Source organism: Metopolophium dirhodum, chromosome 1, assembly GCF_019925205.1.
Source record: "Metopolophium dirhodum isolate CAU chromosome 1, ASM1992520v1, whole genome shotgun sequence".
Taxonomy (NCBI): Eukaryota; Metazoa; Arthropoda; class Insecta; order Hemiptera; family Aphididae; genus Metopolophium; species Metopolophium dirhodum.
In genome coordinates this window covers 58208052-58221698 of record NC_083560.1, presented here as the reverse complement: position 1 = coordinate 58221698, position 13647 = coordinate 58208052, and the positions used below count along the sequence as shown (strand labels likewise).

At 33.7% G+C, this 13647-nt stretch overlaps 1 protein-coding gene across 1 annotated transcript in view; it reads right to left on the bottom strand.

The window, feature by feature from the left end:
* Window positions 1–13647, bottom strand: part of LOC132934751 (protein big brother-like) — a 30072-nt gene that overhangs the window by 2479 nt on the left and 13946 nt on the right. The window contains exon 4 of the mRNA XM_061001090.1: window positions 291–407. Within this exon, the coding sequence (XP_060857073.1) occupies window positions 291–407 (117 nt within the window). The remainder of the gene's footprint in view (window positions 1–290; window positions 408–13647) is intronic.

Here is a 13647-nt window from a genome sequence, read left to right as displayed (position 1 = left end):
AATTCAATCGTTTTTTGTCAAATATAACGTTATAACCGCAACGTTATTATAACGTTTGCACGCCCTGGTATGGACACATGAAAGCTCGCGATTTGAAGAAAAATATGATGCTTATTATATAAATACATCAAAATTGTATAAGTCTTTGAATTTAGATATTGTTTTAAAACGTCAAATGCAAAACGCATGTGGTGGAAAATTGAACACGCTTCGTATTTATATTGTTTCCGCGGGGCACGGTGATATTCTCGACAATAATAATAATAATAATAATATAATATGCCACTCACCATAGCTCGTTCCTCGTCGAACTCCAGACAACCGATGCCGTCCAATTTGTCCAAGTCGATGCGCCCTTTCCACCGGACGCACACTCCATTCATTATGAAATGCGACAGTATGTGAACCTATGTGGGCAAAGACAAATCGACGGGAATTAGTTACAAGTACACGGTGTGAGTGCAGTTTGTTAGTAATCAGAAACAAACTACAAAGAGGATAATAATTATATTGTACAGGTGCCTTGTTATATCTATACAGTATTTATACGACATACAATGATGCGAAGTAAAAACAATTTTCAGGGAGAAACAGTTATATGCTCTGGTTATTTATCCAACAAGCTTAAAATATAATATATCAATTATGTGTATTGTGTAGTATATTTTTTTATTTGTTCGTGGTAAAGAAAATTTAAAAGTCAGTCAGTCAGATTGGTTTGCTTTTACTTATACAGCGGCTGCAAAATACAATAGTGCCGCCATAATGTTTGGGCATGCATAACTACTAATCGAGAACAAAATGGAAATTAGTTCAGTTATCGTTCAGATTTCGAAATCATAATATTTTCATTCACATAAAATTATAGCTCTATAAATTCACGCACAGCCTGTGTAATTAAATTATTATTATTAAGGTCTTCATTTATTAATTTAAAATTTTCTCCCAATACTATAGCTGAGCTTACAGGGAGTGTTATATTTATATATATCTATTATTATTATTATTATTATCAATTTATTATTATGTTTTTGTACTACAGAGAAAGTCGCTTTATTATTTATTACATATACCTAGGCGAATTGAAAAATACTATAAATTGTTTAACCATGACTCTGTTAATAATTCAGAAATTAGAATTAGAAAAAAGTAGTAGACGGGGCACGGGGACAGTTACGAGAAGGCATGTATAATGCATAGGTATATATTATAATTCATAATAGCATTAATAACATAATATGTCATTACCTATATAATATCTCAATATCTATTTACATAGATTCATATCATATTTATAGATACTGTCGTGTTTGAATAACAAGTAATATTCGATCAGAACCCAGTACATTATCTTTTAGGTAAACAAGACAGTTCGATTTAATTATTTAAATGTCATGGAATATACCTGGGTAGCTGGGTATAATATATAGTTTTAACTTTTCTCTAGCCTGAAGAAACTAAACCCACTGTGCGCAATCGTATATATTATGTAAATACCCAATAAAAATTATATGGGTACACATGTAAATTCAACAAGTGTGTATTATTTACTGTCCGACTGTCGAATCTTCTACGTATAAATAATGAAAATCTATTAAAATATCGTACACTTTACACACCAAGAAAACTATAATAAAATTCATGTCTCCGAGCATTACATGATATGACCGTAAACATAACCGTTATTATTCGTAGTATTTGAATTACAATTTATTCTTATAATCGAGGGTTAGGGACATCACATGTGTATCACATGTATCGGTTTAGTCATTATAAATTTGGTCGGGCTGTATGTGTATAAAGAGATTGTGTGTATATGAGTGAGAGAGAGAGGTAGACAAAGGGTAGGGACGAAGAGACAAAATCGGCGGCTTGTCGGTCAAAACCGAAAGGCAGAAAACACGATAAAAAAAAAAAAATTGGTATGGGGTCTTGGCAAATTAAGGAAAAAAAACAAAGTATATTAGAAAAGACGACGATATTATACTCGAGTACTCAAACACGGCCGCCGACAAGACCGTAAACGTCGATTTATGTGACCCCCTCAACCACCCACCCACCAGTCATTATAATAATATATAATAATATTATATACCTATATATAGAGGAGGAGTAGAGACGGACGGACGGATACGGTGCCGCTCGAAACCAGTACTGAAATCGTCGATAAATTTCATCATTCGAAGACACAAACGGCCTCAGCTTATATACATACCTCGCCCGCGCGATTGTATTGCTTGGGACCATATTGCAGCCGAAACAAAATGGTTTTTTTATTATTATTTTTTTTTCTCTCTCTCCCTCGATACCGTCACATTATCATCTCTCCGGTGTCGTGATTATTACAATAATTTCCGAAAGACGAACGCAACAAACCCCGTAGTAAGTATATCTATAGAGGTATACACACGTCCCGTTGCGGGTTGGTTTCAAACGTATGGGCGCGACGCCGCTGCTTCTTCAAAACGTTGAAAATAATAATATTAATAATAATAATAATAATAATACGTCACAATTACAATATAAACGTTCGTCTGGAAAGTAATCATCTAATAATACCTGAACCACTGTTTGGAGAACCGTAAAAATCTACGACCTATTTTTACGACATTCACGCCGACCCGCAGCTTGAGTTTGTATACGATTAATCGTAATCGAGAAAAAAAACCAAATTTATAGTATAGACAAACGCCGAATTTATCTCTTGTCAATTTTTTAAGTACGTATTTTATATTATTTATAGCGACTGTTGTATATGATGGACAGCACGCTGCTGATTTGAGTTTAAAATCCACTATAGGTACAATCCTATACTACCTACCTATAGCTTAAATCTTTAGTTGTACATTTATATGGTATATTTGTTTCTAACTTGGAGTTTTATCGGTACGAATACTCCGTTAGATAGCTGCTACGATCTAGTATCTAAGATATCACGATGTCCGATGGACGCTGCCGATGCAACGACGAACAAGGGGACAGAAACGATGGACATGTACCTAATAACACTTTATCATATTATATATATGTATATATAATATATTGCGTTTGAACGTGTTTATATACAAGTATTATAGGTATATACTTTGAGGACATCAAGTGCCACCCCTCCTCTCGGCGACATATTATTATGTTTTATACGTATACGGTCGCTACAAAAAAAAAAAAGGGATCAGGAGCGAGTCCTTTTGTTTACCGACATCCAATTAGACGTGAAAACCGAGTACAATCGCGCTGCACAGAAACGCATTGTTTTTACTCGGACCTATTGTGGAAAGTGGAAACGCGCGCGCCACGTGCTCTCCTCAAGACGTGTGCTTCTCATTAGCGTTGCCCGACAAAACCAAACAAAACAAAACAAACGCGCGTACGACGCATTGACAATAATATTATAATAATAATAATCGCGAAACGTTCTTGCCGACGTCATAGCATTATAGTGTACTATTCACCTATATATACGCACGCGGGGACATTTACTAATAATAATATTATTATTATTTCGTCCGGTGCAGATCATATTATAATATACACGCGCGTATAATATAATATTATATAGGTAGGATTTAATGAAAAATAATTATAATATATTATAATAAGAACACTGCGCCGCTCGCAGTGCGTCCTTTGTCCGTTCGCGGATGTTATACCAGAGCTGCTCGTTAGCGTATACGCGCACAACAATATTATTATATGCATACATCGCATTGTTGTGATCCGAGTTTAAATATAATGCCATCAAATATGTATAGGTACATATAATATTTTTGTTGTTCTTTTAAGTTTTTAGTTTTCAATTGATTTAGATGCGACAAGTCCAATATCGAATTTACAACAATTCAACGATATAATAATATTTTGCCTATATTATAAGCCCATTCTCATGAATTATTTCTGAGCTATAATACCCGCACGACGCTTAAAAAGTTAAAAGTTAAAATTAGTGATTCTTACATAATGTTTCCGAAAATCGTGTATTACTGCGAACTGCGCAGAAATTTTATGTAGAATATTTATTTTACGATTCTTATTCTAAGCGTATTCGCTGTAAATGTTTCGTAGGTATTAAAACATTATGAAAACAGTAAATGACAGTGAACCGTCAGATAATGTGTGTACACTAAAGTTATAGACTTCAGGTCCAGGGGTTTTGAGAATTTTGGTGCAAAAAAGATTGTGGGGCTCATTGATCTAATAGATTTTTTTTCATGCCACAGTATAACATTTAAAAACATCACATCTTCACATTGCCTATTTCCGAATAAATAAAATAAGTGATGTTCTATCAACTACGTTGCAATAATACCTATTCCTCTTAAAATATTTTTAACGATTTTTGAAATCTATAATTTAAAAAAGATACCTATAGTAATTTTGTGGGAGCTATCATAACATCGGGGTCCGGGGACATTTATTCCTAATGTTCTCCGTCAAAATAAAATTATTATAAAATATTTTCTTATAGAACTAAGAATGGGGGACATGTAGTCGTTAAAAAAATGCATCTGTTAAAAAATTCACAAATTCTTCATAAAATCAGACGTAGAACGTTTATTATAATGTACAATAATATGGAACGCTCCTGAATAATATGTAACATACAGTAAATACAGAGTATTTTAACTGACTATAGATAATAATTTTCAGGACAATAAACAATGTAATCTAAAACAATTGGCTGCAAGTTTATTCCAAATTAAACTAACCAAATTGTATTCAAAAACCCTATCTATTCATACAAAATACAAAATGTATACGTTTATTATTATAATATTGTTATTATCTTTATAGTACCTATTAATATATTCTTCACTTATTTTCACAATCTATTATATTAATACGTTTTAAGATGATTCGATTATTACGCGCATTTATCCATCACGGTCCACGGAATACTTTCCAAAATATATATAAAGTGTATAATATGGCCCACCCCGTTATACGCCAGCAGTATACATATAGTATTCTTGCAGCCCTCACACTACTCGCGTATATTTACGATATTTTCGTAACAAAAAACCATTATTTCTGGGCGGTAGATCGTGATATACACCTGAACGCAGGCGTCTTGATCCAGCATACAAATATCCCTATACATATATAATATAGGTAGGTACAATACTTCATATACTTGTTTACTATTATATTTATTTTTCTCGTTAATTCCTTCTTTCTTATTTTTTTTTTTTTTTTTTTCAGAGGCGATGAAACGAACCCGAGTAAACACACGCCATCACAACAGCGGCGTGAATGCGGAGAAATCGATCCCTTATTATAGACGGAGTATAAACACGTCGCGGACACAACCCTTTTTTTTTTCTTTTTTGATCCACACACAAGTTTCAATAACGATAGTATAAAGTCACGAGAAACCGGATCAACGTCAAATACGCGCGAACAATGAACACGCCACATTTCTGTCCTATTTGTATCACATACACTTTGAAAATATAATTTCGCAGGGATTTATATAATATTATACGTATAATATAATATATATATATATATATATATATTATTGTACGAGTCGTACACCGCGATTGAGGCCCCCTCTGCATGCAGCCCGTCGCATTCTTAATCAACTCTCAGCTGCCGCGTTTTAAATTTACTGTACGTATATATATATATATATATATACACATGGAACATATTATTATATTGAATATGGAATTTCTTTACAATTCTATAGGTCGATTTATCGCTAAGGAAAAAAATTTAACAACGTTTTTAAAAATCCAACCCCCGCAGCATGTTATAATATAATATATTATTGTACAGTGTGGAGATGTGTTTACGAGTAGGTATAATATTATTGTATACGCAGGCACTTGTACATATTATTATTTCCAAAGAGCAACGGACAATAATTATATTATTATTTAAAACATATGCAGGTACACGGAATCGTTAATATATAGGTTCAATGCGCATATTATGGCCCCTCGTTGCAGGAGAGGCACGGTGATTTAGTGCAGTAAATCGAGAGGGTCTCGTGGAGAATAAACACTCAAAATCCTCAAAGCTCCGTAAATTCAATATCATGTAATATAAGATTAAAACAATAATAATAAATATTCTATTGTATTCAATAATTAATCTAAATTTTATTATGACGTGCAGGTATAACATATATAATATCTTTCAGAACTATTATTCACATGAGGTTGAAATATTAAATTACTTCAGAAAGACAGCTATGACGTGACCTTTTAAAATAAAAACCACAAGTTTTAATTTGTAAACATCATGAAATCATAAATCTTTGCATAAAAAAAAATGTATCATCATTTTAACGCCTCATAATTCATATTTCATAAGTAGGATGTAGGTATATATTGTCTAACATGATTAAGAACCCGTCAAGGTCCAGTCTTCCCTGACCCACGGTACTCCGCAATTTCGTCTTTACAACTTTTTACAATCTGTTAATGGCTATTTTATAGTTATTATAGGTAAAATAAGTTTAATGGTTTACAAATATAAAAAAAGTATAGATTGTCTATTAAAACTTGAAAAATCTTCAAAAGTCTTCGTTATTTTATATTACAATACCTAGGTTTCTAAAATTGAATATTGTAAAAAAAGCATATGCTGGCAGCAAATCTCGTAGGGGTAACATTAGATGCGCCTCCCCTACCTTCCATTTGTACACGTCTATATTATGACCTCGACAATAATATTATTAAATTTCACAAATATAATATGATGAATTTGAATTTTAAGTATTTCATATAGTTCATAATATAATATATAGAGCATGAATTATTAAAATAAAATGAAAAATGAAAACTACGTTTTAGATATAACCAAGTTTTGTTAGTTTAGTTGCAGTTTTTTATCGACAGAGTTTCTCAACCTTGCAAAATTCGACATCACGACCACATTATAGGAAGCAACCAATTTTAATTGAATATTACCAATTAAAATAGTTTTTAATTGTTACAATTATTCACGAAAACTGCAGAACGAAAACTGACGTGACTATATTATTTCTATAGAGCTTTCAACCAAATTCAGTGTAGGCTCGAACGTTTTTAACCGACAAAGCAACGAAACCTTTTTTTGTCACCACGCATATTATAGGTATGTTTTTCGTACAGTCGAGACTTCATAATATTATTTTATTATAAATTATGATCATTATAAGTACCGTCATCTGCGAGATGCGAGAGTGCGTGCATTTGAATCCTATAGAATATACTGAATAATATAGTCTGTTATTGAAAATTATAAATACTTCGAAATTATAGCTATCTTAAATAATCTTTTAAATTTCCTTTTGCCTACCTAATCATTTTTCATAAAAAGCATACTAACCAATTTATACTTAAATAACGTTTTGTTTTGTATCTAAATTTAATTTAATTTAATTTATTAAAGGAAATATCAATAATAAATTACAATTACGTAATGTTTAATACTTAATAACCTTTAAACAAGGACCTACGTAATTTGCGAGTGGTTCTGATTATAGTTTGCTATATCTGTAAATTATTTTGTGTTCAGTCATTCCACGCAAAATTCTGAAATGACTTTCTGGTAACAATACAATATTTTAAATTAAACTCTCGACGTCTCGGCACTGCGTCGATAAAACCGCTATCCCTGAATGCTGACCAAGTCGTAGAAAACCATGGCCAAATATCTGCAATAGGATCACTCGTAACAAACCGTAACAAGTCGTAATATATAATATGTTTAACAATATTATACATATTATTTTTACATTCAACATTGTCGGGTATTTGCCGGGTACTCAGAGTCATTGATCAAAATTAAAAAGTATATAGATAGATACTTAGGTAAGTATAATTATAATACAAATTATATATACAGCTGATGTAGCACACTCTGTGGGTGATGTAGAAACAACAACCGATTATCATCGTTGATCGTATGCCATTCACATAATTATATAGCCTATAGGATCATCACCTGCGAAAATATTTCGCCCGTGCCAGATTGATAAAAAAAAATAGAATTGCGCCACACTAAAGCTGACATATTATATTATATTATTATTGTTATTCTAACAACTCGTGTATATACATATTGCATATATTATATAACAACGGGATTGAATTGATCGATTCAGAGTGCTGATGGTTTGACATCGTAATAATATTATATTATTACTATTATGTAGAATAATATACACTCGTGCTCATTGTTTATTGTAGCTGCGATCCGGACAGGGAAGAAATTGAAAACAAAATTCAACGTCCCCGCTGTGACGCGGGCTCGTCTCAATTACCAGACGACTGCAGGCAACGGGTCGCTATTAATAATAATAATAATAATAATAATGATAAAACATTATTTCTCCGTGTTCTCTTTTGTTAAGTGTCCGACGCGCGGATAATCGGTGGATAACGACGATACACGGCCCGTCATATAGTAATATGTGCACGCGCATTATAAACGACGAGCCCGGCACGACGAAGAGCGATAAAAAAAATATAAAAAAGGGTTTGGACATTGTACTCTCTCTCTCGCTCAATGTACACGCCGCTTCGGTACTACACACCCGTTTAAATAATAACAAAAAAATAAAACCCTTTCGCTGCGAACTGCCGTAATTAGATTTGTCACGAGTTTTTATCATCACGTGAACGCGTCCGAGTCATAAATCCGTGTTGAACACGCAATCGCACGGTCGTTTCTATAATATATAATATAATATGATATTGTATCATGTTCTGTCCGTGGACTAATCCGTGAAACGGACGAAACGGTATCTCTCAATCTATGAAATAAAATAAACCGACGGCGGCGTATGCATTACAAAAAGAGCAGCTACTGCATCCCGCGTTGGTAAATAATATAATAATATATTCTATGGTATTTTAAACGGTTATCGTCGCTATTACGGCCGTTATAATAAAATTACACGTAAACTCGTATTTGCGTAGGACCGCATGCTACACACATATTATATTAAATACTGAAGAAAGTTGAAAATGTTGTTATTGAGCTTGGCCAAAAAAAAACAAAAAACAACGCAAATCGCAAACTCGATATTGTTCGAGAAGTCGAGCCCTAAACATATCACAATTGTATTTTATTCCGGCCGAAGAGACGAGTACGACAACATAATATAATACCTATATAGGCACTTTTGACAAAATAACCACACGAGCACCTCTGATTTCGTCTCGCTGGTCTTGTATATATTACGCATCACACATCGCACGATACATAATAATAATCATCATCGGACTTTTGTGGGTACGACACTATATATGCATAAGACACGGGCACAGGCCGCGGCGTGTGAGGTAATGAGCCAATGTGGAGGTATGTTGCGCCGTCATTACACACACATTATACGTATATATGCATATAGTACAACATACGATACATGCGCATACCAAGTTTGCCGATTCGGAAGTAACGTCCGCAGACAGGGCCACCCAGGCAATAGCGGCTCTGGCGGTCGGGTAGATCCTATATTATATTATAATGTTATATTATATTATGCGATACATTACGATGATGATGTTACTCGTGACGGTGGTTTTATATTTTTCCCCGTCGTCTCCACGCGCGCGCACACACGCACAATATAATATATTATTATTATAATATGTATACGGTATACCTATATGTGCGCGAACGCGTATTGTTGTGATATATTAATATAATGGTATGCCTACTATATTAAACACGCGCGTATGTTATACAGGGTGATTCATCAAGCACCCTCGCCCCCGACTCGAGCGCAAGCCCATCATATTTTCATATTTCCGAAGATTTTTTTTTTTTATTTAGAAATAGTCCAGTGGAGATACAAATTCTGTTTTACCAATGAGAACTCCGCTTTTTTACTGTACATTATTTAGCAGATAAATTTCCCGAAAAATTTTACCTACTAAAATCAAAATTTGAACGAGTAGTTTTTGAGTTATTTAAATTTGTATACTATAAGAATAATATTTGTTAATGGGTTTGGAAGATATCCGGGGGACTATAGTGATTTAAACTGCATTTTAATAATCAATATTATAATCTGTAAAAATACTATACCAAATATCTTATTCATTTTATATTTTTGGAAACCATTTTAATATCCAAGAAACTCGTAACTACATTCGTTCGAATTTCGAATTAGGGTACATCAAGGTTTTCAAAAAAAAATATCTGCTAAATAATTTACAGTGAAAAAAGGTGGTTGTCTTTGGTAAAACATAAGTTCGTATCACCACAGGACACACCTTAAGTAGTGAAAAACTTCTTAACAATCATGGTCTTTATAAGTAGGTATAAATATGAAAATGCCAAAATGCAGAAAACAGAATATGAATATAATACGATTCTTTAATAATTGAAAAAACGGGGGGTGAACATGCCTGGTGAATCATCCTGTACATGAATTATACTACGAGACGCAATAAAAAAATTTGATAAAAAAACCCATATAATATTATACGTACATAGGTATAGACTGTATTCAGGGATCGGTAGCCCGTGGAGGATCACGGAGGTATGTACGAGTGTGCGTGTGTGACTCCCCGGCCGCGGTTATGATATTATACGCGGGCGGCGGCCGGTCGGGGAGAAATCGGATATGTAAATTCGATCTTCAAAAACCACTGCGGTCGTACGTGTGTGTAATAATAATCATATTTTGCGGTCTGTATATAGGAGTCGGCGGTTTCGGCCGTTGTGCGCGCGTATCGTGTGTCCTGCGCTGTGCTTTATTTTTTTCCACCGTATAATCAAACCAATCCTAAAGGAAAATAACGACCAAAGGAAAGACAAAAAAAAAAAAAAAAAACCACAAGATGTGTCGATGTGTCCGGGTATTATATTATTATTATATCCAGTCAAAATATTATTACACGGTCGAACGACTGCAAAATAATAATATAATACCCACACGTATTATATTATTATTATGGTCGACACCTCATCTCGTAGTACGATTGGCAAATATAATATAGTAGGTAATCGATGTTGCAGTTGCGAGATCGCACAACTCGGGAAAATAATGGGTACAGCTGCTGTCTATGATTTTTTTTTCATCAATAATTAGCACGAAATTAGCATGGATTTGCATGACCAATTTCAAAATTTGCACGACATCGCAATGCCGCTGTAATCGCAAAAAGTGACGGGCTGGTTAACCACAAAAAATTATTCCAACATTTTTACATTGCCGTATTATTTGGCACAAATTTATCATTCCGAACGGTCGACGAACAACTGCAGCTGCTCTAAAGACTAGTCCGGGTTAGGTGTTAAGGAATATCGAATTCTGTGATTCTGGGGTTGTATATAATAAGTTATTATTACTAACTGACCGGACATAATATCACGGTAGGTATAATAATCGATTTGCGAAATAATTAATACATAATATACGTTCGTCAGAGACGATTTCCGACGATTTTTTTTTATTTCTATGACGCACGAGTTGCGTTATTAGTTGCGTAATTTAAAAATCACATATTAACCAAATAAATGTTACGCTATGTAATATAGATGGTAGGTACTCATGGGGAATACACACGGACTGCGTAAACTGCTTAACTGCGAGAGAGGTCAACGAGAAAGTCAAGTCTGCCACATGCATGTCGCGGTGACTCGTTTTGATGTCTACACAGTCACAGTAATAATATTATATTATATTATGTGATTACGACTTTAATACATGGATTAGGGTTTGTGATAAAAACGGAATAAATACAAACGATTCCCAAATAATTCACCTATATAATATTATATTTTACGGCTCGCGTATTACACATTAATATATTATAATAATTATTAATCACTATATTAAAATTAAACGTTTAAACGGTTGGCATGCACATTGGGACCGTGGTTCATGTCGGCAAATCGTAATTTATGGACATCGATAAATAAAAAATAAAAATCGGTCGCGGGTGATAAATGCATAAAAATCGCGTATTTATATATTATAATAATAACAATAAAATAGGTAGTTAGTAATGTAGTAATATATTATTGTGTTTAGCGGCCGATCGGGTCGGCGGGCCGTTTTCACGCTAGTCGTCATTTATTTAGAACGATCGTATATAGGGGGGTGGCTAAGAGGACCCGCGGCGGCATAATATTATAATATACAATATATATAGAGTCGCAAATGTGTACATATTATTATATAATATGATGATGGGGACGGACAAAAGGGTTGCGTAAACGGACTCGGCGGCGGTGACTGTTGACAGATGTCTGTCCTCGATAAACAAACGCACACACACCACACACACACACACACACACACACACACACACACACACACACACACACACGTCGCATGTAGACTTAAATTTAATATACTGATGAATGATGATGGACACAATTATTTATTGTATATGCGTCGGTCGAGTGAGTTGTTTTTTATGTTTTCGCGTACAAGTGCGCGAAAATTATTCGTGTATAATGGACGTACGAAATAGCGTCGTGACATATTTATTATTACAATACATTCGCGAATCTCGCCGACGGACTTATGCTGCGATGACGACGATGCGATGTACATACGTGTTGTTTTCGGATCACGCTGGGAGAGTCAAAGAGGCCCTAATGTGACGACAAAACGTTCACGCTGGCAGTTGTATGCGCGCACGAGGGTGCAGTGCGTTCGAATAAGGTACAAGTCATTACGACACGAGGGTAAATAATAATAAAAAAGGGTAAAAATAATCAAATAATATCGACGACGTGTGTGATGTGTTGTTTCCAGCTGAGAAATTCTTCCGAATCAACGCGCTATTTCAATCGATTGGTTGATGTAGGTAGGTAACACAATTATTGTACACAATAATATAACATGAGGTAGGTACTACATGCATGTACAACTATTTCATTTCTATAATATCTCATAAGTGCGTTCGAGTGGAAATCAATTAAAAAGGTTTTGCACGGTAAATCTTTGCGGAAATAACGAACAAACTTTTTTTTGTTCACTGGTCGTCGTAAATATTTGCTTTTAAAATTATATATTAAATATACCGATACATCGTGTATTATAGGCACCAATAGGGATGGAGGGGTCTAAGCCTCCCCCAAAATTGGCGAGTTCGTAGAAAAATGATACATGAGGTAAACGTATCTACATAATTAAGGTACCATAAAGAAGGAAATTTCTCGGATTTCATAAGAATAACCAAAACGAAAAAAAGGGAAGCTTATTTGCACCGATACTTTGTATATAAACTATACTATAAAGACCTATATAGACGCTAAATAAAATAAATATGACAACAATTGTACAAATTTTATTGGCATGTTATTTTTATGGTCATATTATAAATTGTAATAAGTACCTACCACAACCATATTTGATTTTTTTCAATTATCTCTTATTATCAGTGAATCAGCGAATATGTATTTTGGTTTTTAAAATTACGCACTTCTTTCTTAGAACGAGGTGTGTGTAAATTGCGAAAAAAAATCTTTAGGTGTTTAATTTATGCAATATACTTTCAATCGGTTCATGGTATATAAAAGTGTATTATAAAATTATAAATCCTTTATTATGCAAGTTTCGCAAGAAAACTACCAATTGATAAAATTGTATTATTTATATAAAATAATTATTTTTGAAACTTATATTCAAAATGATTAGTGAAATTATTATGTTGCAAGTCTTAAGAAATTGTAAATAATTATTATTTT